The sequence below is a fragment of the Mesoplodon densirostris genome, chromosome 3 (genome assembly GCF_025265405.1).
Source record: "Mesoplodon densirostris isolate mMesDen1 chromosome 3, mMesDen1 primary haplotype, whole genome shotgun sequence".
Lineage (NCBI taxonomy): Eukaryota > Metazoa > Chordata > Mammalia > Artiodactyla > Ziphiidae > Mesoplodon > Mesoplodon densirostris.
In genome coordinates, this window is record NC_082663.1 from 145,887,359 (window position 1) to 145,910,036 (window position 22,678).

Below are 22,678 nucleotides of genomic sequence, written 5' to 3' on the forward strand. Positions count from 1 at the left end.
TGATATAGTTCATGTGTTTTTTTTACAACCATAGAACGCCTCAATTTGGATTGGACACATTTCAAGTGCTCAAGAGCCACATGTGGCCAGTGGCTACTGTATTAGTGCAGGAAATGTAACCACTGCCCAGGTGAAGACAGGAGACATCCCAGATGCAGCTGGAACCCTGGGTCCTTCCCTCCATGTTCCCATGGAGTCTCTGCCTGAATTGCGGTGGACTCCTTGGAGCCTGGTGTAGGGCTGGAGCCCAGTCTGTATCTCCAAAGGTACTGACTCTGCTCTTTGAACCCCTTCTCCTCTCTTCCCTCCTCCTCCAGCAAGGTCCCACTACTGTAAACAAACCAGATGCCAGGCACCCCCACTGGGCCACCCCAGGCTTGTCTGAATCCGCCTGGGGCCACCACCTCAGATTCCAAATAACAATGACTCTCAGGGGCCATCTTGCCTTGTGGGCTGTATCGTTTCTCCACAAAAGATATGTTGAAATCCAAACCTCAGGTCCTTGAGGTTGTGACCTTATTTGGACATAGGGTACTTTGCAGATGTAATTAGTTAAGATGAGATCATACTGAATTAGGGTGGTTCCTGAATCAAACATGACTGGTGTCTTTAGAGAAGAGAGATGCAGACAGATACAGAGGAAGAAAGTCATGTGACCATGGAGGCCAAGATTGGGGTGATGCAGCTTTGTGCAAACCAAAGAAGGCCAGTAGGGCTTCCCTGGTGGTGCAGTGGTTGAGAGTCCGCCTGCCGATGCAGGGGACACGGGTTCGTGCCCCGGTCCGGGAAGATCCCACATGCCGCGGAGCGGCTAGGCCCGTGAGCCATGGCCGCTGCGCCTGCGTGTCCAGAGCCTGTGCTCCACAACGGGAGAGGCCACAACAGTGAGAGGCCCGCATATCACACACACAAAAAAAGAAGGCCAGTAACCACCAGAAGCTAGGAAAGAGACAAGGCATAATTCTCCCCTCTCCCCTAGAGCCTTCAGAGAGAGCATAGCTCTGCTGATACCTTGACATTGGACTTCTAACTTCCAGCACTGAGAGAGAATCCATTTCTGTCTCAAGGCACCCCGTCTGTGGTAATTTATTGCAGCAGCCTTAGGAAATAAGTGCAGCCTGTTTATCCCTTCTCTTCTTCAGGTCTTGGCTTGCCAATCACCTGCTCTAAGAGGCCTGCCCTGACCTCCAGCTTGGGCCAGGCTCTCTTTATTCTCAGGCTCCTCCTGACCACAAATGAATTATTACACCTTCACAATGGTGTCATCGCTTGTTAAAACCAGTGCCCCCTGTGAGAGCAAAAGTCCCACGAAGAGAAGAGCCACAACAGTCCTAATTACTCCATTATTCCTTCAAGAACATCCACGGTAAAGAATGAATTACTTTTTTTTTTTTTTTGGCTGCACCACGTGTTTTGCGGGATCTTAGTTCCCCAACCAGGGATCGAAGCTGTGCCCCCTGCAGCGGAAGCGCGGAATCTTAATCACTGGACTGCCAGGGAATCCTCAAAGAATGAAATTCTGCTATTTGCAACACCATGGATGGGCCTCGAGGGCATTATGCTTAGTGAAATAAGTCAGACAGGGACTTCCCTGGTGGTGACTGTGGGACTTCCTTAGATCCCACATGCATGCCGCAACTAAGAGTTCGCATGCCACAAATAAGGAGCCTGCCTGCCGCAACTAAGACCCGGCACAAGCAAATAAATAAATTAATAAATATTTTTTTAAAAAAGAAATAAGTCAGACAAATACAAATACTGTATGTTGACTTAAGTGGAATCTAAAAAATAATACAAATAAATGAACATAACAAAACAGAAACAAACTCACAGATACAGAGAACAAACAAAAAGTTACCAGTGGGCTGAGGAAGGAGGAAGGGGCAACATAGGGGGAGGAGATTAAAAGGTAGAAACTACTATGTATAAAATAAATAAGCTACAGGCTACATTGTACCACACAGGGAATATAGCCAATACTTTATAATGACTTAAGATGGAGTATAGTCCACAAAAATATCAATTCACTACATTGTACACCTGAAACTAATAGAATATTTTATTTTTATTATTTATTTACTATTATTTTTTTAAAAAATAAATTTATTTATTTATTTTTGGCTGCATTGGGTCTTCTTTGTGGCATGCGGGCTTTTCCTTGTGGTGGTTTCTCTTGTTGCGGAGCACGGGCTCTAAGTGCACGGGCTTCAGTAGTTGTGGCACGTGGGCTCACTAGTTGTGGCTTGCGGGCTCTAGAGCGCAGGATCAGTACTTGTGGCGCATGGGCTTAGTTGCTCCGCGGCATGTGGGATCTTCCTGGACCAGGGCTCAAACCCGTGTCCCCTGCATTGGCAGGTGGATTCTTAACCACTGCGCCAGCAGGGAAGTCCCTAATAGAATATTTTAAGTGAACTTTACTTCAGTTAAAAAAAAGAAAAACATCCATGGTCACTCTCAGTGTCCTGCACCAGGCCAGCGATGACAAAGAGAGAAAACCAGCCATCCCGGCTCTCTGGTGCCTCTTGTGTTGTTACATGACAGACACACAGTAATTGTTTGTTAAATGACTAAATGAATGATTAAGGAACTTAGCTGTCCTAAGAGCCTCCTCCCAGCTTTTTTTTTTTTTTAATTTAAGTAGGGTTGATTTACAATGGTATGTTAAGTTCTGCTTACAGCAAAGTGATTCAGTTATACATATATATACAACCTTTAAAAATTTTTATAATGAATTTTAAAATAAATTTATTTATTTTATTTATTTATTTTTGGCTGCATTGGGTCTTCGTTGCTGTGTGCGGGCTTCCTCTAGCTGCGGGAGCGGGGGCTACCCTTCGTTGCGGTGCGCAGGTTTCTCATGACAGTGGCTTCTCTTATTGTGCAGCACGGGCTCTAGGCACACAGGTTTCAGTAGTTGTGGCTCATGGGCTCTAGAGCGCAGGCTCAGTAGTTGTGGCGCATGGGCTTAGTTGCTCCATGGCATGTGAGATCTTCCCGGACCAGGGCTCGAACCCGGGTCCCCTGCATTGGCAGGTGGATTGTTAACCACTGTGCCACTAGGGAAGCCCTATAATGATTTTTAAACAATATTTATTTATTATTTATTTTGACTGCACCAGGTCTTAGTTGCGCCATGCAGGCTCTTCGTGGCAGCATGCAGACTTCTTAGTTGCAGCATGCAGGCCTCTTAGTTGCGGAATGCATGTGGGATCTTAGTTCCCCGACCAGGGATAGAACCCGTGTCCCCTGCATTGGAAGGCGATCCTTAACCACTGGACCAGGACCTTGTTGTTTATCCATTCTATACATAAAAGCTTCCATCTGCTAACCCCAAACCACTCCATCCCTCCCTCACACCCCCTCCCCTTTGGCAACCACAAGTTTGTTCTCTATGTCTGTGAGTCTGTTTCTATTTCATAGATAGGTTCATTTGTGTCATATTTTAGATTCCACATATAAATGATATCATATGGTATTTGTCTCTTTCTGACTTACTTCACTTCAATCTCTAGTTGCATCCATGTTGCTGCAAATGGCATTATTTCATTATTTTCTATGGCTGAGTAGTATTCCATTGTATACATGTACCACATCATCATTATCCACGCACATGTCAACGGACATTTAGGTTGTTTCCATATCTTGGCTATTGTGAATAGTGCTGCTATGAACATAGGGGTGCATGTATCTTTTTTTTTTTTTTTTTTCTGTACGCGGGCCTCTCACTGCTGTGGCCTCTCCCGTTGCGGAGCACAGGCTCCGGACACACAGGTTCCGCGGCCATGGCTCGCGGGCCCAGCCGCTCCGCGGCATGTGGGATCTTCCGGGATCGGGGCACGAACCCGTGTCCCCTGCATCGGCAGGCGGACTCTCAACCACTGCGCCACCAGGGAAGCCCGCATGTATCTTTTTGAATTAGAGTTTTGTCTGGATATATGCCCAGGAGTGGGATTATCATATGGTAACTCTATTTTTAGTTTTCTGCGGAAACTCCATACTGTTTTCCAATGTGGCTCCTCCAATTTACTTTCTTACCAACAGTGCAGGAGGGTTCCCTTTTCTCCACACCCTCTCTAGCATTTGTTATTTGTAGAGTTTTATTGATGGCCATTCTGACCAGTGTGAGATGGTACCTCATTGTAGTTTTGACTTGAATTTCTCTAATAATTAGCATTCCCAGCTTTTTCTGAGTCTCCTCAGTTGGCTTCTCCAGGGTTCAAGATCAATTCCCTCAAGACTTGCCCTACTGGCTTTACCTGTCTTAAGTCATTTAACCCTCAGTACAACCCTAGAAGTTAGATATAATTATTTTTAAAATAAATTTATTTATTTATTTATTTATTGGCTGTATTGGGTCTTTGTTGCTGCACACGGGCTTTCTGTAGTTGCGGAGAGCAGGGGCTACTCTTCGTTGCGGTGCGAGGGCTTCTCATTGCGGTGGCTTCTCTTGTTGCGGAGCACAGGCTCTAGGCACGCGGGCTTCAGTAGTTGTGGCATGTGGGCTCAGTAGCTGTGGCTCACGGGCTGTAGAGCGCAGGCTCAGTAGTTGTGGCTCACGGGCTTAGTTGCTCCACGGCATGTGGGATCTTCCCGGACCAGGGATCGAACCCATGTCCCCTGCATTGGCAGGAGTATTCTTAACCACTGCACCACCAGGGAAGTCCCTAGATACAATTATTAAACCCATTTTACAGATGAGAAAATAAAGTATCAGGAATAGGGGTCATACAGTGGGTGAACTACTGTTATTCCAAGTGGTCATCTTCATAGTCGTCATACATTTAAAACTCAGAAAGCAACCCAATAAAAGCACAGGCAAAAGATCTATAGTCTCTTCACAAAAGACAAATGGATGCCAAATAAGCACATGAAAAAATTCTTATCAAAAACCATCAGGAAAATGCAAAATAACATGACAATCAGATACCACCACAAACCCACCAGAACAGCTAAAATGAAAAAGACTGACCCTACCAAGGTGAAGATATAGAGGAATCAAACATTTAAAGGGCATGCATTTTGTTGTATGTCAGTGACACCCCAATAAACTAGAAAAAACAAATCAGTATGGTAACATTAGGACACGGACACAAAATTGCATTTGAGTGGAATCCAGTGAGGTAGGATTGGTGACTGTATTCTGGTGATTGTATTTTGGCGTCAGTGCCTGAATTTCATCCTGGGTCTCTCAGCAATTTCAAGAATGTTTCTGTGCTTCTCCACCCAGTTCCCATGCTCCTTAGTGAAATCATCCCTCCTAGGCTGAGCTGACTAAATTACACACTCTTGAAGGAAACACAAATACGTATAAAGATGTTTTCTCACATAGCTCACTTTCCTAGTCAAACTTCCTTGCTTCCTTAGAGCCCCCTCGTCCTGCCTCTCATGCCTTTATTGCACCCAGTGTTGTGTGAGAGAATGCTCTAGAAATGAACTCACATATGGCTGCCTTTTTGGCTGAAAGGATGCCAAACTCTTCTTTCATTCAACAAATGTATCCTGGGGGGAGGGATAGATTAGGAGTTTGGGATTAAAATATACACACTACTTTACATAAAATAGATAACCAACAAGGACCTACTGTATAGCACAGGAAACTATATTCAATGTCTTGTAATAACCTATAATGAAAAGGAATCTAATAGATAAAGTATAGATAGATATAGATATAGCTATATAACTGAATCACTTTGCTGTACACCTTAAACTAACACAACATTGTAAATCAACTATATTTCAATAAATTTTTTTTTGGCCGCACTGCATGGCATGTGGGATCTTATTTCCCCGACCAGGGATCTAACCCTCATCCCCTGCATTGGGAGCACAGAGTCTTAACAACTGGACCACCAGGGAAGTCCCTCAATAAAAACTTTAAAAAGTAAAAATAAAAAGTAAAAACAATACTACTAAACACCTAACAAACAAACCAACAAAAAACCCCCACAAATTTATCCTGAGCATTTACTGTCTGCCAAGCTCTATGCTGGGCACAGGGCTATAGAAAGAGGACAAATACCACGGGTCTCCTCTTGGGGTCCTGGAGGTAGGATAAAGGAGATACATGTTGAATTCATTACACAAATAATTACATAGTTATGCTTGCAATAAGGGTCACATAGGAAAATGCAAGCTTACAATAGCAGGAAGTAACTTAGTTTGGGGGCTGTGATCCAGGAGGACGTCTGAGGAAGCCACATTTAAGCTGGGCTCTGTATTAGTCCAAATAGGTCAAGTTTCCCTGCAATAGCAAACAAGACCAAAGTCCATTGGTTTAACACAACCAAAGTTTATTCCCCCCTCATGTTACTCATCCTACATGAACTGGCAGAGGCTCAGCTCTACACAGTCATGAAGGGGTCCAAGCTGACCAGGTACATACCATCTTGTGGCTGTACCATCAGGAACTCACTGCCTCAGTTGCCACAAAGGGACAAGAGAGAGACTGGAGAAGCTTGTGTGGGCTTATTTTTTTTAAATTAATTAATTTATTTATTTATTTATTTATTTTGGGGCTGCGTTGGGTCTTTGTTGCTATGCATGGGCTTTCTCCAGTTGTGGCGAGTGGGGTCTACTCTTCGTTGCGGTGCGTGGGATTCTCATTGCGGTGGCTGCTCTTGTTGCAGAGCGTGGGCTCTAGGCGCTGGGGCTTTAGTAGTTGTGGCACACAAGCTCAGTAGTTGTGGCTCTCGGGCTCTAGAGTGCAGACTCAATAGTTGTGGTGCACGGGCTTAGTTGCTCCGTGGCATGTAGGATCTTCCTGGACCAGGGATCAAACCCGTGTCCCCTGCATTGGCAGGCGGATTCTTAACCACTATGCCACCAGGGAAGTCCTTGTGTGGGCTTTTTGATGCCTCCTCAGAATTGACTGACATGCAGAAGTGATGTATGTCATTGCATACATCTCATATTTCAATGGCCAAAATTAGTCAAGAGAGTCACCTAATTGAAGTAGTTTTTCATTCAATAGATAGTGATCCCCAGAAATGTTTATCATAGCATCTAAAGGATGAGTGAGAATTAGTCAGAAAAAGAGAGGAAGGAAGGAAGTTCCTTCCGGGTAGAACAGCACATTCAAAGACATGGGAAACAAAGAGACAATGGGGGCTTCCTCGGTGGTGCAATGGTTAAGAATCTGCTTGCCAGTGTAGGGGACACGGGTTCGATCCCTGGTCCAGGAAGATCTCACATGCCATGGAGCAACTAAGCCCATGCGCCATAACTACTGAGCCTGCGTGCCACAACTGCTGAAGCCCCCGTGCCCAGAGGCCATGCTCTGCAACAAGGGAAGCCACTGCAATGAGAAGCCCGTGCACCACAATGAAGAGCAGCCCCCGCTCGCCACAATGAGAGAAAGCCTGCATGCAGCAACGAAGACCCAACGAAGTCAAAAATAAATAAATAAAATAAATAAATCTATTAAAAAAAAAGAGAGAGCTTCCCTGTCCCGCTCCTGCTGAGAACATGCCTTTGCTTCCTGCCCTCAGGTGTGTGAGAGGAGCATGTTTCTTTCCAATAAATACCAATACATCAAAAAAAAAAAAAAAAGAGAGAGAGAGAGAGAGAGAGAGAGAGAGAGACAATGTGGATATGGATTCAAAATTCTGACAGAAAAGGATTTTCAATCCAGACCACTATTTCCAGCCAAAATATTGATCAAGTGTGAGGAGCAAGTAAACACATTTCAAAACATGGAAGAACTCAGAAATGTTATCTTTGATGCTCTTACATTCTCAGAAATTTACTGCAGGATGCACTCCACAAAAACAGAGGGGTAAACAGAAAGAAAGAAGACATGAGACTGAGGAAACAGGGATTCCAGCTTAGGAAAGAGATGAAGAGAATTCCTGGGATGGCGGCAGGAGGAATACCCAGGAGGAGAACAGAATGCTACCTATAAATTATCTGATGAATTTTATCATTTGGAAAGTTGAATTGAGATAAATTGCCAGAACTTCTAAGAAAGATAACTAAGGAAAAAAAGAAGGTAATTAACTCCAGGTGGAGAAATTATACATCATAATAATTACATTTCTTAACTGTATCCTTCAAAAGGAAATTAAATTACATTTTCATAAAATCAATAAAAAGAATGTGAGCCACCAAGACACCAGGTGAATGCATGTCTCATATTCAGTTGATGACTCAGTGGCACCACCTGATGGCTGGGAGGCATCTCAAACTCAACTGGCCCTAAACTGAACTCCCTGAATTTAACTTCTGCCCTTTCTGTTGTTCCATGCCCTTCCCATCTCAGATGCCTGAAAAGCAACCCACCAAAGTTTGAGGACTCCTAATGGCCCACGTGAAGATGCTCAGACCAATTTTGGGTTGACTCCGCCCACATTCTCCAACCAGACCAATCAGAGCAGTCCACTCCCCAGACCAGGAGATTGGTTTGGTTATGACATGTGATCCTAGCTGGGCCAATGAAATTCAGTACTAGGACTTCTGGTGGAACCCTGGGGTGACTGGATATCTTTTTCCAAGTTGCTACTGAGCGGGAATAATGGATCTGTAGTGCCAGGAAGAATCTCTGCCACCCAAAGGGGAGCTTGATGAGATGAAAGCCCAGCTGAGCCGAGAGACAGAGTTAGATTCCTGGTGACACTGGAGCTTCTTGATCCAGGTATGCCTGAATTTAACCCAACTCCTAGATCCCTAGATTTTCAGCTACGGGAGTCAATTCATTCCTAACAACTGCCCCCACGCCAGTTTGAGTTGTTTTTAAGTTGGACTTAATTTTTTTTTTCTGGAACTTTCAACTAAACAAATCCAGATTAATACAGCCCCTACTCAATGCCAGGCATTGCACTAAACAGTTGACATGACCAGTCTCATCGAACCATATGAGAGGGGAAGAATTATGATTCCCATTTAACTGATGAGGAAACTGAGGCTCACAGATGTCAATCCATCTACCCAAGGTCATCAGAGCCAGAATTCCAACCCACGTCTCTCTGACCCCAAATCCTGCTTCTCTGACCATGAGGAATAGTTGCCAGATTTGGACATTTAGAGACAAGAGGTATGGTATTGTAGGGGGTGGGGAGCAGGGCAAGAGCCAGTGGCAATGGCCTGGGCTGCATGAGCTTGCTTTCTTTTTTTTATTATTTGTTTTAATTGAAGTATAGTTTATTTACAATGTTGTGTTTGTTTCAGATATACAGAAAAGTGATTCAGGTATACATGCATATATATCTTTTCTTTCCAGATTCTTTTCTCTTATAGGTTATTACAAAATATTGAGTATAGTTCCCTGTGCTATATAGTAGGTCCTTGTTGGTTATTTATTCTACATATAGTAGTGTGTATATGTTTATCCCAAACTCCTAATTTATCCCTTCTCCCCTCTGCTTGAGCTTTCTTCAAAGTGCTCCAAGGAGTTACGGGAGGGTCATGAGTGGGGAAGGACAGGAGGAAGGATGCACTGCAGTGTGGGCATTGGGATCAATAAAAATAATAACAGGGGCTTCCCTGGTGGCACAGTGGTTGAGAGGCTGCCTGCCGATGCAGGGGACATGGGTTCGTGTCCCGGTCCGGGAAGATCCCACATGCCGCGGAGCGGCTGGGCCTGTGAGCCATGGCCACTGAGCCTGTGCGTCCGGGGCCTGTGCTCTGCAACGGGAGAAGCCACAACAGTGAGAGGCCCGCGTACCGCAAAAATAATAATAAGAAGAAGAACAGAAAGTAATAACTATCAAACCACAATGAGATGCCACTTCACACCCACCAGGATGACTGTAATAAAAAAGGACGGAAGGGACTTCACTGGTGGCACAGTGGTTAAGAATCCTCCTGCAGGGGACACGAGTTTGATCCCTGGTCCGGGAAGATCCCACATGCCGTGGAGCAACTAAGCCCGAGCACCACAACTACTGAGCCCGTGAGCCACAACTACTGAAGCCCGCGTGCCTATAGCCTGTGCTGCACAAGAAAAGAAGCCACCGCAATGAGAAGCCTGGGCACAGCAACAAAGAGGAGCTCTCGCTCCCCACAACTAGAGAAAAGCCCGTGCGCAGCAACAAAGACCCAACACAGCCATAAATAAATAAATAAATAAATAAATAAATAAATAATAAAAATTTAAAAAGGACGGAAAATAACAAGTGTTAGCAGAATGTGGGGAAATCAGAACCCCTATATATTGCTGGTGGGAATGTAAAACAGGGCAATCACTTTGGAAAAGTTTGGCAGTTCCTCAAGATGTTCAGCATAGAAATACCACATGATACCACAATTCCACTCCTGGATATATTCCCAATAGAAATGAAAATATATGTCCACATAAAAAACCTGTACACAGGGACTTCCCTGGTGGTGCTGTGGATAAGACTCCATGCTCCCAGTGCCGGGGGCCCAGGTTCGATCCCTGATCAGGGAACTAGATAGCACATGCATGCCACAACTAAGGAGCCCGCCTGCTGCAACTAAGACCCGGTGCAACCAAAAAACAAAACAACAACAACAAACCTGTACACAAATGTTCATAGCATTTTTCAAGGTAGCCAAAAATAAGAGAAGAAGAAGAATAGAAACAAGCCAAGTATCTAAGAATTCCTTGATGGTCCAGTGGTTAGGACTTCGTGCTTTCACTGCAGGGGCCTGGGTTCGATCCCTGGTCAGGAACTAAGATCCTGCATGCTGCACGGCATGGCCAAAAAAAAAAAAAAAAGTCTGACATTTATCAGGTGGTTAGCTCTGGGCCGAGCAATGTGTTAACTCTTTACACCAATGATTGCCTTCATACTCCCAAGATCACTGTGAGAATGAAAAAGACTTCCATGACTTCATTTTACAGATGAGTAGACTGAGGTCAGAGAGGTTAAGTAAGTCACACAGCAAGATGGTGAACAGATACCACAGGCCTGATATTTGAGGTCCACCAGATCTGCCCTTGCCCCACCCCCAGCTTCACCTACCACTCCTGCTCTTTCCTCCCCCTAAGCCATAACTCTGCCCTACTGACCTGCTTTCTGTTTCTTTTACCCACACATTCTTTTCAGCCTCCACACTTTTGCATGTGCTGATTCAATCCCTCTGCCCAGTTGTTCTTTCCTCTCTCCTCCCTACCTAGTCTGTGAAATGAATGTCTAAGTGTGAGGGGGAAGAGAGAGAGAGAGGAAGAGAGAGGAGGATCTGACTCCAAATTTCCAAACCTCACTTGGAAGTGAGGGATGCAGGGAGGGGGGCATCAAGAGGGCTGCTTGGTGGGAAGATCAGGGCCTGCCTCCTCTGCCTTCTGAGGACTTGGTCTGCCAACCATGTCTACAGCTTTTGGAGCCCTTGCCCTGGGTTTAACCCAAGCTGTATCTGGGGACATCTGTGCAGGAAGATGAGGTCAGATTTTCCCCTGGGCAGTTCACCAGGCCCGGAGTGAGCAGGGGAGAAAAGCATGGCTCTGCCCAATTTCTGCCCAGCACCTGGGGACAAGGTGATTCCCCCCACCCCCACCAAGCCCCTCACCCTCCCAACTCAAAGCCTCTTCTCAGAGCCTTTTAGAATTTTTAATAAGTACATTAATACAATAGTATTACTCAGTCATAAAAAGAAATGAAGTCCTGCTGCCTGGTACAACGTGGAAGAACCTCAAAACATTATGCTAAGTGAAAGAAGTCTGGTGCAAAAGGCCACATATTGTATGATTCCATTTATGTGAAGTATCCAGAATAGAGAAATCCACAGAGACAGAGTGCAGATCAGCGGTTGCCTCGGGCTAGGGGATGGGGATGGGGAACAACTGTTTAATGGGTGTGGGGTTTCCTTTTGGGGTGATGAAAATGTTTTGAAACTAGATAGAGGTGGTGGTTGAATAACATTGTGAATGTCCTCAATGCTACTGAATTGTTCCTTTAAGAGGATTAATTTTATATTACGTGACTATCACCTCCATTTTTTTTTTTTTTTTTGGCTGCACTGCACAGCCTGCAGGATCTCAGTTCCCTAATCAGGGATTGAACCCAGGCCACTGCAGTGAAAGCGCTGAGTCCGGACTTTCCTGGTGGCGCGGTGGTTAAGATCCGCCTACCACTGCAGGGGAAACAGGTTCAAGCCCTAATCCAGGAAGATGCCACATGCCTCGGCGCAACTAAGCCCATGCGCCACAACTACTGAGCCTGCGCTCTAGAGCCCACGAGCCACAACTACTGAGCCCACATGCCACAACTACAGAAACCCGCGTACCTAGAGCCCGTGCTCTGTGACAAGAGAAGCCACTGCAATGAAGAGTAGCCCCCGCTGGCCGCGACTAGAGAAAGCCCACACACAGCAATGAAGACCCAATGCAGCCAAAAATAAATAAATAAATAAATTTGTTAAAAAAAACAAAAAGAAAGTTCTGAGTCCTAACCACTAGACCACCAGGGAACTCCCTCAATTAAAAAAAAAAAAAAAAAAAGGAAGTACAGTAAGCTAGGCCTTTGCTCATGCTGATTCCTCTTCCAGGAACACCCTTCCCTCTGCCTTCATGTTATTCTGACCTCAGCTCACTTCACCTCCACAAAGAGGCCTTGCCTGCTCTTGGATCTAAAATGGTCCCCAGGACTTCCCTGGTGGCACAGTGGTTAAGAATCCGCCTGCCAATGCAGGGGACACAGGTTCGATCCCTGGTCCGGGAAGATCCCACATGCCGTGGAGCAACTAAGCCCATGTGCCACAAATACTGAGCCTGCGCTCTAGGGCCTGTGAGCCACAACTACTGAGCCTGCGTGCTGCAACTACTGAAGCCTCAGCGCCTAGAGCCTGTGTTCTGCAACAAGAGAAGCCACTGCAAGGAGAAGCTCGCACACCACAACGAAGAGTAGCTCCCGCTCACCGCAACTAGAGAAAGCCCGCGCACAGCAACGAAGACCCAATGCAGCCAAAAATCAATCTATAAATAAATAAAATATTAAAATTAATTAATTAATTAATTAATTAAAAACATAAAAAAATAAAAAATAATAAAATGGTCCCCATTCCGGGAATTCCCTGGCGGTCCAGTGCACACTTTCACTGCCAAGGGTGCAGGTTCAATCCCTGGTTGGGGCCCACAAGCTGCGCGGCCAAAAAAAAAAAAAAAAAATTCCCCATTCACTCCCGTAACACAACATTATATTTTATTTGTTTATAGCACGTCACTATGTGGAATTCTCTTAATAACTTGTGTCTGATTTTTTTTTGTCCCCCACAAAAATGTGAGCGTCTTATGGCCAGAGGACCATGGTGTTTCCATTTTCAGATGAGGAAATGGAGGCTCAGGGAAGTTTAGAAACTGAAAGTCGCCCTGCCACCTGTCTCCTCTAAAATCCATGCTCCTGGCACTGCAGCCAGGGATTTCAAGCTCAGATACTGTGAGAGGCCAGGCTGGCAATAGAAATGTCCAAAGCCTCCTGGTGGCGTGGCCTGGGAGCATATGTATTCTCGAGGACCTCTCAGGCTGTAAAATTACCTTTTTTAAAAACAATTTAATTTAATTAAATTAATTTTTTTGGCTGTGTTGGGTCTTCGTTGCTGCCTGCAGGCTTTCTGTAGTTGCAGAGAGCAGGGGGCTACTCTACGTTGTGGTGCGTGGGCTTCTCATTACAGTGGCTTCTCTTGTTGCAGAGCATGGGCTCTAGGCACGGGGGCTTCAGTAGTTGTGGTGCACGGGCTTAGTTGCTCCGCGGCATGTGGGATCTTCCTGGACCAGGGAACAAACCTGTGTCCCCTGCATAGGCAGGCAGATTCTTAACCACTGCGCCACCAGGCAAGTCCCTGATTTTTATTTTATATTGGAATATAGTTGGTTTACAATGTGGTGTTAGTTTCAGGTGTACAGCAAAGTGAATCAGTAATACATATACATATATCTACTCTTTTTCAGATTCTTTTCCCATATAGGTTATTACAGAATATTGAGTAGAGTTCCCTGTGCTATACAGTAGGTCCTTGTTGATTATCTATTTTATATAGAGTAGTGTGTTAATCCCAAACTCCTAGTTTATCCCTCCCCCCACTTTTTTTGATTAATAAACTCTATTATTATTATTTTTTTTGCGGTACACGGGCCTCTCCTGTAGCGGAGCACAGGCTCCGGACGCGCAGGCTCAACGGCCATGGCTCACAGGCCCAGCCGCTTCGCGGCACATGGGATCCTCCCGGACCAGGGCACGAACCCGTGTCCCCTGCATCGGCAGGCGGACTCTCAACCACTGCGCCACCAGGGAAGCCCTGCTTCCAAGTTTTGACAATTATGGATAAAGCTGCTAGTAACATCCATGTGCAGGTTTTTGTGTGGACAACACTCTTCTTTAGAAGCAAGTCTCAAAGTCCAAGTCTCGAAGTTCCTTCCCTCAAGGAGGGGGGAACTTAGCTCTCCCCCTTAGAGGGAGTTTCCAAGAATTTTTGGACAAAGATTAAGACCACATAGGTGATTAATAAATATTTGGGAGGAGAAACTTTGAGGCTATGTGAATGTCATCTTTCTCTTTAAAGCTTTACCCATTAATTTTCTCATTAATCAGTGGATTCTACCTGCAACAATTATCACAGTGGTATTCTAACAGTGATTTTCTATTTTCATCATTCATTATACTGTTTTTTTTTTTTTTTTTGGCTGCATCATGTAGCTTGTGGGATCTTAGTTCCCTGACCAGGGATCGAACTCGTTCCCCCTGCAGTAGAAGTGCAGAGTCCTAACCACTGGACTGCCAGGGAATTCCCTCATTATACTTTTATTAATTGGAATTCTTCTGTCAGGAAGATTTGTTCCTTCTCCCTCATTTTAAAATAGATTCAATCATGTATTTAAATCGGTATGGATTTGTGGACATTTATTTTATTCTTTGGGTTATAATCCAATTCTATCACTATTTATTTTGTTCAAATTGTTCCAGCTTTGGCCAGTGGGAGTTATTTCAGCCTGGTTCTGGTGTCTTTTTGGCTTTTTTTTTTTTAAGCACTCTGTCTAGAAGATGCTCCAGGGTCCTTGTGCAGTTTCTCTGCCCCAGCCCTAGAAGTGGTCATTTCTCCAAGAAGCCCTGGTTCCTCATACTGGAAAATGGTATTTAGAAACCAAGATCTGGGTGCTGAGTGTACTCATTGCTACTGGGGTGCCATTGCTCTGAGCCCTCGGCAGACAGAGCTGGGAACTGTGTGTGTACTAACCCATGTGTACACTCACATCCATATTTACTTTCATATCTAACTGTTAAAATAAACACTTCATAATGATAACCCCATACGGCACCACACTGCTTATTTGTAACTTCATTCTCCAACAGTATGAAAACTGGTTGTCAGTATCTACAACATATGTACTTATTTGTTCAGTGCTAGTACACAGCAGTTCCAAAATTAACCCGTACCCTGTGAGAAACAAATATACCGACCAGACTAGTGTTTTTGTACAGTTCAGACAGATGTTTGAACGGGAAACCTTTGAGCCAAGCAAACAAATCTTGAGCTTGTGAGCCAGAGTTGGCCCTTTGACCTCCAGTTTGAGACAATCCCCCACCATCCCCCACCCCCACCCCTCCAAAACCATGAATGCTCTGGTCTCTGACTGTGGGAAAGTTGTCAGTTCACACCTCCCTGCAGCCACATTCATGCCTCAGGACTGGTCAGAGGGAGATGGAGACGGGGGGAATGGGAAGTCCTGCTGCAGCCCTCTGACTCTGGATGGGTGGAGGTGTGAGGGTACTGTGGGAGGCATTTTGCTCTTTCAGAGATGAGGATACAGCTCAGTGAGAGTGGGCACAGATTGGGTGGGGCAGCCTCTATGGCTGAGGGCCCTGGCAGCAGAACCTGCCAGGTGGGTGTGCAGGCCCAGGCATGCATCAGCCGGAGGGCTGTGGCAGAAGCGCAGAGACCAGGGGTGCCCTTCCCCTGGGAAAGAGACCAGGCATGGCTGGGGGGCAGGGGGTGGGGGCAGGTTGGGGTGGTAGTGGTGCCTGGGGTTGATGGGGCTTGAGCTGAACCCCTTCCTAATTCCTCCTCTGGGATACAGTGGTGACCAGTAGCACCTGAGCTAACATTTACTGAACTCTCACCTGTGTCTCACAGCTCTGTTCCACTCCTTCCTCCTCAACAGCATCCCTCGGAGTGGGAACTGTCATTATCCATTTTACAAAAGAGGCCATCAAGGCTCAGAGTGGGTGTCACTTGCCCAGAGTCCTAGATTACAAAGTAGCTGAGCCCAGCTCCACACTCCAAGCTCTTAACCTTTACTCAGTAACTGGGCAGAGGGACAGACAGGGTCCCTGGCTTCCTGGAGCTGGGAGTCTAGGGCAGAGACCCACAGTATGCCAGATGAATAAGTAAATATTCAAGGTAATTTCAGATGGTGCCAACTGCCATGTGAGCTTGGGGAGGAGGGGGACGCAGCAGGGAAGGCCTCTCTGAGGAGGTGACCGGCTGGAAGGGCTGGAGGAAGGATGTTCCAGGCAGGCTGATCCCCAAGTGCCAAGGTCTTGAAGTGTGCAAGGAACGGGGGGGAAGTCAGTGGGGCTGGAAGGGAGTATGACAGAGGAATAGTAGAGATGTAGGGAGGAAAGACTGTGCAAGGCCTTGTGGGTTTTGAAGGTCTTGTAGTTAGGGTTTGGACTTTGAGCCACATATGGAGTCATGGGAGGGTCTAGAGCAGGAGAGGGCTGTGATCTTGTGGGATCTTGTGTACGAGGTGGCATGAGTTGGGGGTGCTGGGCCTGAGACCCATGGCAGGAAGAGCCCCCCTCCACCCTGCGGGGCCCGTAGGAGGTGAGATTGCCGCCTGAGAGGTGAGAAGCAGCCACTTTCCCACCCTGGGGTGTGGCTTCCCCTTTGCAGAAGGGGGTCATTTATGGAGCACATGATGTGTGCCAGGCATGGCCCCGCCACGTCTGGGGAATCTTCAGGGCTCATCCCAGCGGGCTTGGCTGCGGGAGGCTGTGGAGCTCTGGCACCCAAACCTTAATGCGCCCCCCCTTCGCGGGCCCCACTGGCTGCACTGTCCCTGTGTGTGACCTGTCGGAGCAGGCAGGAGTGGTTGTATTTGGAGCCACAGGGATTCCCTAAGAGGCTACACGGGGATGCGACCCGGCCTGGGTGTCCCACGCGGTCCCTCCCCTGGGGGCACCCCTCCGATCCATCCCCAACCTCTGGCTCATGGTCCCTGGGACGCCCTCACCCCACCCGTGACCGGCAAAGCCTGAGGCAGCCGGTGCAAAGGGCACAGTCCTGGTGAAGGTCGTGGCAGCCAGGCCCAGCCCCCCTTCCCGGCTGTGGCCTCTGGTAGGAGAGAGCTTCCCAGCCTGGAGGCTCCTGGGAACTTGGGGGTGTGGGCTACGGGGCCAGCTGGGACTGGCCTGTCGGAGGAGCGGAGGCCTGGGAGAGACGTGGGAGAGGCACAAATAGAGAAAGGCGGAGAAGCGACTGAGAGACACACAGACAGAGACGGGGAGAAACAGAGACGGAGAGACCCTGAGAGAACAGAAGAGAGACACAGAGAGAAAGTGAGGGAGACAGCCATTCATTCATTTACTCACTCAGCGGCTGCTTACTGGGCACAGGCTGTGTCCAGGCAGTGCCCACGACAGAACGCAAATTCCTACCCCTGTGGGGCTGACTGGTGGGGACACAGTCCAGAAACATGACAACCGAGTAAATCACGTTGTCGGGAGTGATAAGGGTGAGAGAGACGGGGTGGGGGAAGCGGGAGAACCAGGGAGACTTACGAGCCAGATCTCCTTATCTGGGGAGGAAAAGGTTCCCACCAGTATCTTGACCGCGCCTGCCCCTCCCCCACTCGCCCCAGACGGGGGGTGGGAGCGGGGAAATGGGGTGGGGCCTGAGCCCGGAGGCCGACGGGACCTATCTGCTGGGGGGAGGGGATTGAGGCTACCGCTGCCGAAGACCCCTCCTAACCCGGGTTGCCAGGGTCCCTCCGCCGGCGGGACGTCCTTGGGGTGCAGCCCAGGAGGTTCAGTTGGAAGGTAGGTGGAATATAGTGAGGGACCAGTGCCCAGAGGACAGAGAGGGCCCCTTTACTTCGGTGGGGCGTGGGTGGGCGGGGAGAGAGGCTGAAGAACCCTCCCCTTCTCATGTCTCCGGGTCCTCCCACCGCGACGGAGCGTCCCTGGGAGAGCAGCCCAGGCCCGGAGGGGGCAGCTGAGGGCTCTCCTGTGCCAGTCGCCACCAGGGCGCGTTCCGGTGCCTCGGCGGGTGGCACAGGCTGGCAGACACGGGCTGGGAGCCCGGGCCCCAAGGGGAGGGGGCAACTGCTTGCGACCGCCGGCTCTCGGCCTTGCGGGCCCGCCCCCTCGCCTGTCAGCTCCAGCCCCGCCCCCCCGCCTGTCAGCTCCAGCCCCGCCCCCCGGACAGAGGCCCCTCACTCAGCTCCAGGCAGCTCGACTGCTGAGCGCACAACACCTGGGCGCAGGGGTGAGTGTACAGCACTGGGTCTTTGCGCGCGCGGGGCTCGGCCTGGCCCAGAGGGTGTTGCCCTTGTCACTACCCTTGTCCCCTTGCTTGGGTTCCTCGGCCTTTCCCGAAGGCCTCTCGGGAGGGGAAAACCGGCGACTTCAGGACTGGATGCGGGACCCGGGATGGGGATGTGTGTGGGGCGCCCGGAATCCCCTGGCCTCGCTCCCTCCCAGCCACGCCACTGCAAGTTTCACTACCTCACTCCTGCCTCCAGGCAAGACGAGGCGAGGCGGGCGGTGCACAGGGTATGAGCCTCTGTGCAGTGTTCCCAGCAGAGCGAATGTAACCTGTATCTGCGTGCATTTGATGCCCCCTTCCCCCCCGCGTGGCTGAGTCCGTGACTCCCTGTGAATCTGTATTTGCGCCTGGTTCCCTGTGTGCAGCTGAAGCTGTCTGGGGTGCATTTGTTTCTGGCCATGTCCAACTAAGTCCGTTCCCCTCCCTAGGCCTTGGTTTTCTCATCTGTTAAGTGGGACTCTCGTGATTGTGTAACTGTTTCTGCGTAGATGTGTTTGTGTGGGAGCGTGAAAACTTTTGTGCCTGCTTCTATGCGAGGTACTTTGTTTGAGCCTCAGCTTCCTCGTCTGTAAATTGGGGACGAGGGGATTTTAGCGTGCAGTCACAGCTGGGAGGTATTATTATACTTTAATGACATATATGCCCTTCTGCAAGAGTCTGTGAGATGTGGATCCTGTCTGCTGCCCTCAGGCTCTGCCTCTGCCTCTGCAAAATGCGTGGATAGGCTCAGCTTTCTCCCTGGGGTTTTGTGGCAGATGAAGGGGGGCGTGTGCAGCGAGGTGTGCAGATTGTGGGGCTCTGGGTTCCAGGCTGGGTGTGGATGGAGTTTGTGAAATTGTGGCCTGTGAGACTAGGCATAAGATCCCGTCTGCGTGTGGCAGAATTTGTATATCTTTGCCTGTGCCTCTCTGTCCATGTGTGAATGTGCATTGATGTTTCCCTGATGGGGTGTAACTGCGCATTTTGCCCTAGTTTGTGACTATCTGTGCACATGTCCTTGTCGGTGTGTCACTGTATTTGTGTGTCCCTTTCTGTGTGTGGCTATTTCTGTCTGTTTATGATTAATATGCCTCTGGACATCCTTGCTTGTGTGTGAATTATTAGTGCACCTTTCCTGTGGGACTTGTGTTACCCTGTCCCCTTGTGATGTTATTTGTGTGTCTTTGTGTCGGCCTGTCTCCATGGACACGCCCCTGCCATCCCAAACTCCCTCTGGGCCCCGGAGTGCGTGTGGGGTAGGGAGTAGGGGGTTAGGGCCCCCTTCGCAGGTGAGGCCCCGCCCCCCCCCCGCCTCCGCAGGCCGCGGGGATGGTGCACGCCAGGCCTGACATTGCACCCAACCTCTCTGCAGTCTTGGGGCGGGCAGCCCATGGAGCCGGGGCTGCTGCGGCCAGCGCCAGTGAGCGAGGTTATCGTCCTGCATTACAACTACACCGGGAAGCTCCGCGGTGCGCGCTACCAGCCCGGCGCGGGGCTGCGCGCCGACGCCGTCGTGTGCCTGGCCGTGTGCGCACTCATCGTACTCGAGAACTTGGCCGTGCTGATCGTGCTCGGACGCCACCCGCGCTTCCATGCGCCCATGTTCCTGCTCCTGGGTAGCCTCACGCTGTCCGACCTGCTGGCGGGCGCCGCCTATGCAGCCAACATCCTGTTGTCGGGGCCTCTCACGCTGCGCCTGTCGCCCGCGCTCTGGTTCGCTCGTGAGGGTGGCGTCTTCGTGGCGCTCGCCGCGTCCGTGCTGAGCCTCTTGGCCATCGCGCTCGAGCGCCTCCTCACCATGGAGCGCCGGGGACCCGCTCCCGCCGCCCGTCGGGGGCGCACGCTGGCGCTGGCGGCCGCGGCCTGGGGCGTGTCGCTGCTCCTCGGGCTACTGCCCGCGCTCGGCTGGAATTGTCTCGGCCGTCTGGACGCCTGCTCCACGGTCCTGCCGCTCTACGCCAAGGCCTACGTGCTCTTCTGCGTGCTCGCCTTTGTTGGCATCCTGGCTGCCATCTGCGCACTCTACGCGCGGATCTACTGCCAAGTGCGCTCCAAAGCGCGGCGCCTGGGGGCCCACCCCGGGGCTGGCGAGGGTGCCTCGACCCGCGCACGCCGCAGGCCGCGCTCGTTGGCGCTGTTGCGCACGCTCAGCGTGGTGCTCCTGGCCTTCGTGGCTTGTTGGGGGCCACTCTTCCTGCTGCTCTTGCTGGACGTGGCGTGCCCGGCGCGCGCCTGCCCTGTGCTCCTGCAGGCGGACCCCTTCCTGGGCCTGGCCATGGCCAACTCGCTTCTGAACCCCATTATCTACACGTTCACCAACCGCGACATGCGCCAAGCGCTCCTGCGCCTCCTCTGCTGCGGCCGCCGCTGGTGCAGCCTAGGCCCGGTTGCCTCCCAGCCGTCGGGGAGCCCCCCTGGGGTTTCGGGTGGCCTGCAGCGCTGGCTGCCTCCTGGCCTGGATGGCAGCTCCAGCCACTCCGAGCGCTCGTCACCCCAGCGGGACGGGCTGGACACCAGCGGCTCGAAAGGCAGCCCTGGCGCGCTCACAGCCGCCTGGACCCTGGTACCCCCTCCAGACGCAGACTGATGCCCTTTGGTCCTGCCACTGGCCTCCCTAAGAGCTCTTTCGCAGACTTTCTTGCTAAATAAAGGAATTTATAGGAAAAGCAGCTGAAGATGGTGGAGGCAGAAAAGACGCAGGAGAATGTATTTTATTGACCCTTTTAAACCCCACGGCAATGAACAAAACAGACAAAAATCCCTTCCCTTGTGGGATTGATGTTCTGGTGGCGGACATAGACAATAACGGAATGAAGAGGTATGGAGATAATTCCAGTGACAATACAGTGATGCGATGGTGGTCAGGGGATGCCTCTCTGCAGAGGTGGTGACATGTGACGTGAGATGGACTGTCCTGGGAACTTCTGAAGGAAGATCATTTCAGGGTGGGGCTGCAAAGGCCCTGAGCCTAGAATATGCCTGTGTGTTCTCTGAAAAGCACACATGTCAATGTGGCTGGAGCAGAGGATGGCGAGGGAGAGTGGGAGGAAACAAAGGCAGGGAAATAATGGGACAGATGGGGCAGGGACTTATGAGCCCAGGGGAGGACTTTCTTTTGCTCTGAGTGAAGTGGGATTCATGGAGGGTTCTAGGCAGAGGAGGGACTTAATCTGGCTCACGTGTTTACAGATGCCTCTGGTCTCTGTGGAGGGTGAAGCTAGGAGAACAAGGTGATGGTGACTGCACTGGCCTAGGGGAGTGATGATAAGGAATCAGACCGTGTGGATTCTCCATGGATTTGGGAGGTATTGGACAGAATTCCGGAGGAAATTGGGTGTGGGGGAGAAAGGAGTCAAGGACAGCTCTTCACTCTAGAGGAGAGACCAAAGACAGGGCACCCTAAAATTTGACTCTTGGAGACTCAGCCAATTCCTATCTGAAACAAGATTTGTTTGAATGTGGTGTCAGATCCTTCATAAAGAATAAAAATACAATCGAATAATAAAAGTGATTACAGTTTATTGTGCCTGGATAGTCGCCCCATAGTGCTAGGCCCAGGACAGGCCTTTTTCTCATCCTTACTGCAACCTTTCAAGGTAGGTTTCCTCACCCCCATTTGACAGATGAGGAAACTCCAAGAACAAAGGACCTTGTCCCAGTGTCTGAGCCAGGATACAAGACCAGGTGGTCAGGCTCCAAGGTCCGAGAAGGCGCAGGCTTGATGTCTGGCCCCTCTGGAGGGGTCTGTTAAAGCCAAGCAGACACTCCCTCCTTCAAGGGTCTGCATTTTCGGCCAGGGGCGATCCTAGGGCCCCGTTTGTGCCCATAAAAGGCTCCAGGAGCGGAGGCCGCGTCTCCCAGCTGTCCCTGGCCCGCAGGTGTCCCCAGGCGTATTCCTAACCTCTGTGCGGAGGGGCCGGCGGGAGAGAGGCGGGGTGGGTGTGGGGAAAGGACTGGGGGCTTCGGGCTCAGATTGCGGCACGCCACCTGCCGGGAAACAGAGGAACTGCAGGCAGCCGTAAAGATCGCGGTGTGTTTTGGGGCGTGGTGGTGGGGGGCTGACCCCTGCAGACCGTACGCACGGGGAAACAACCTACTTCCTGGAACACAAACACACTCAAACCTGGGGTCGCATCCCAGGGCACTTCGAGAAGTGGACCCAATCTCCCACTTGGCCTGGTTCCCCTAGCCCCAGGCTCCTGTTATCTTCCGGGGCAACCTGAGACACCCCACCCCATTGTTCAGTTGTGTGATGGTGTGA

The 22,678-nt window shown here is 49.8% G+C and overlaps 1 protein-coding gene across 2 annotated transcripts; it reads left to right on the top strand.

Annotated features, from left to right (window-relative positions):
• The first annotated feature begins 8,502 nt into the window (after nucleotides 1-8,502).
• On the top strand, nucleotides 8,503-21,889 carry S1PR5 (sphingosine-1-phosphate receptor 5). Of its 2 annotated transcripts, XM_060092278.1 has the most exons (3): nucleotides 8,503-8,629; nucleotides 8,928-9,028; nucleotides 19,790-21,889. In XM_060092278.1, the coding sequence occupies exon 3, from the start codon at nucleotides 19,808-19,810 to the stop codon at nucleotides 21,002-21,004; it is 1,197 nt and encodes a 398-aa protein (XP_059948261.1). In that variant the 5' UTR covers nucleotides 8,503-8,629; nucleotides 8,928-9,028; nucleotides 19,790-19,807; the 3' UTR covers nucleotides 21,005-21,889. The 2 variants fall into 2 exon arrangements, with proteins under 2 accessions (XP_059948261.1, XP_059948262.1); XM_060092279.1 differs by lacking the exon at nucleotides 8,928-9,028.
• Nucleotides 21,890-22,678: the final 789 nt, after the last annotated feature.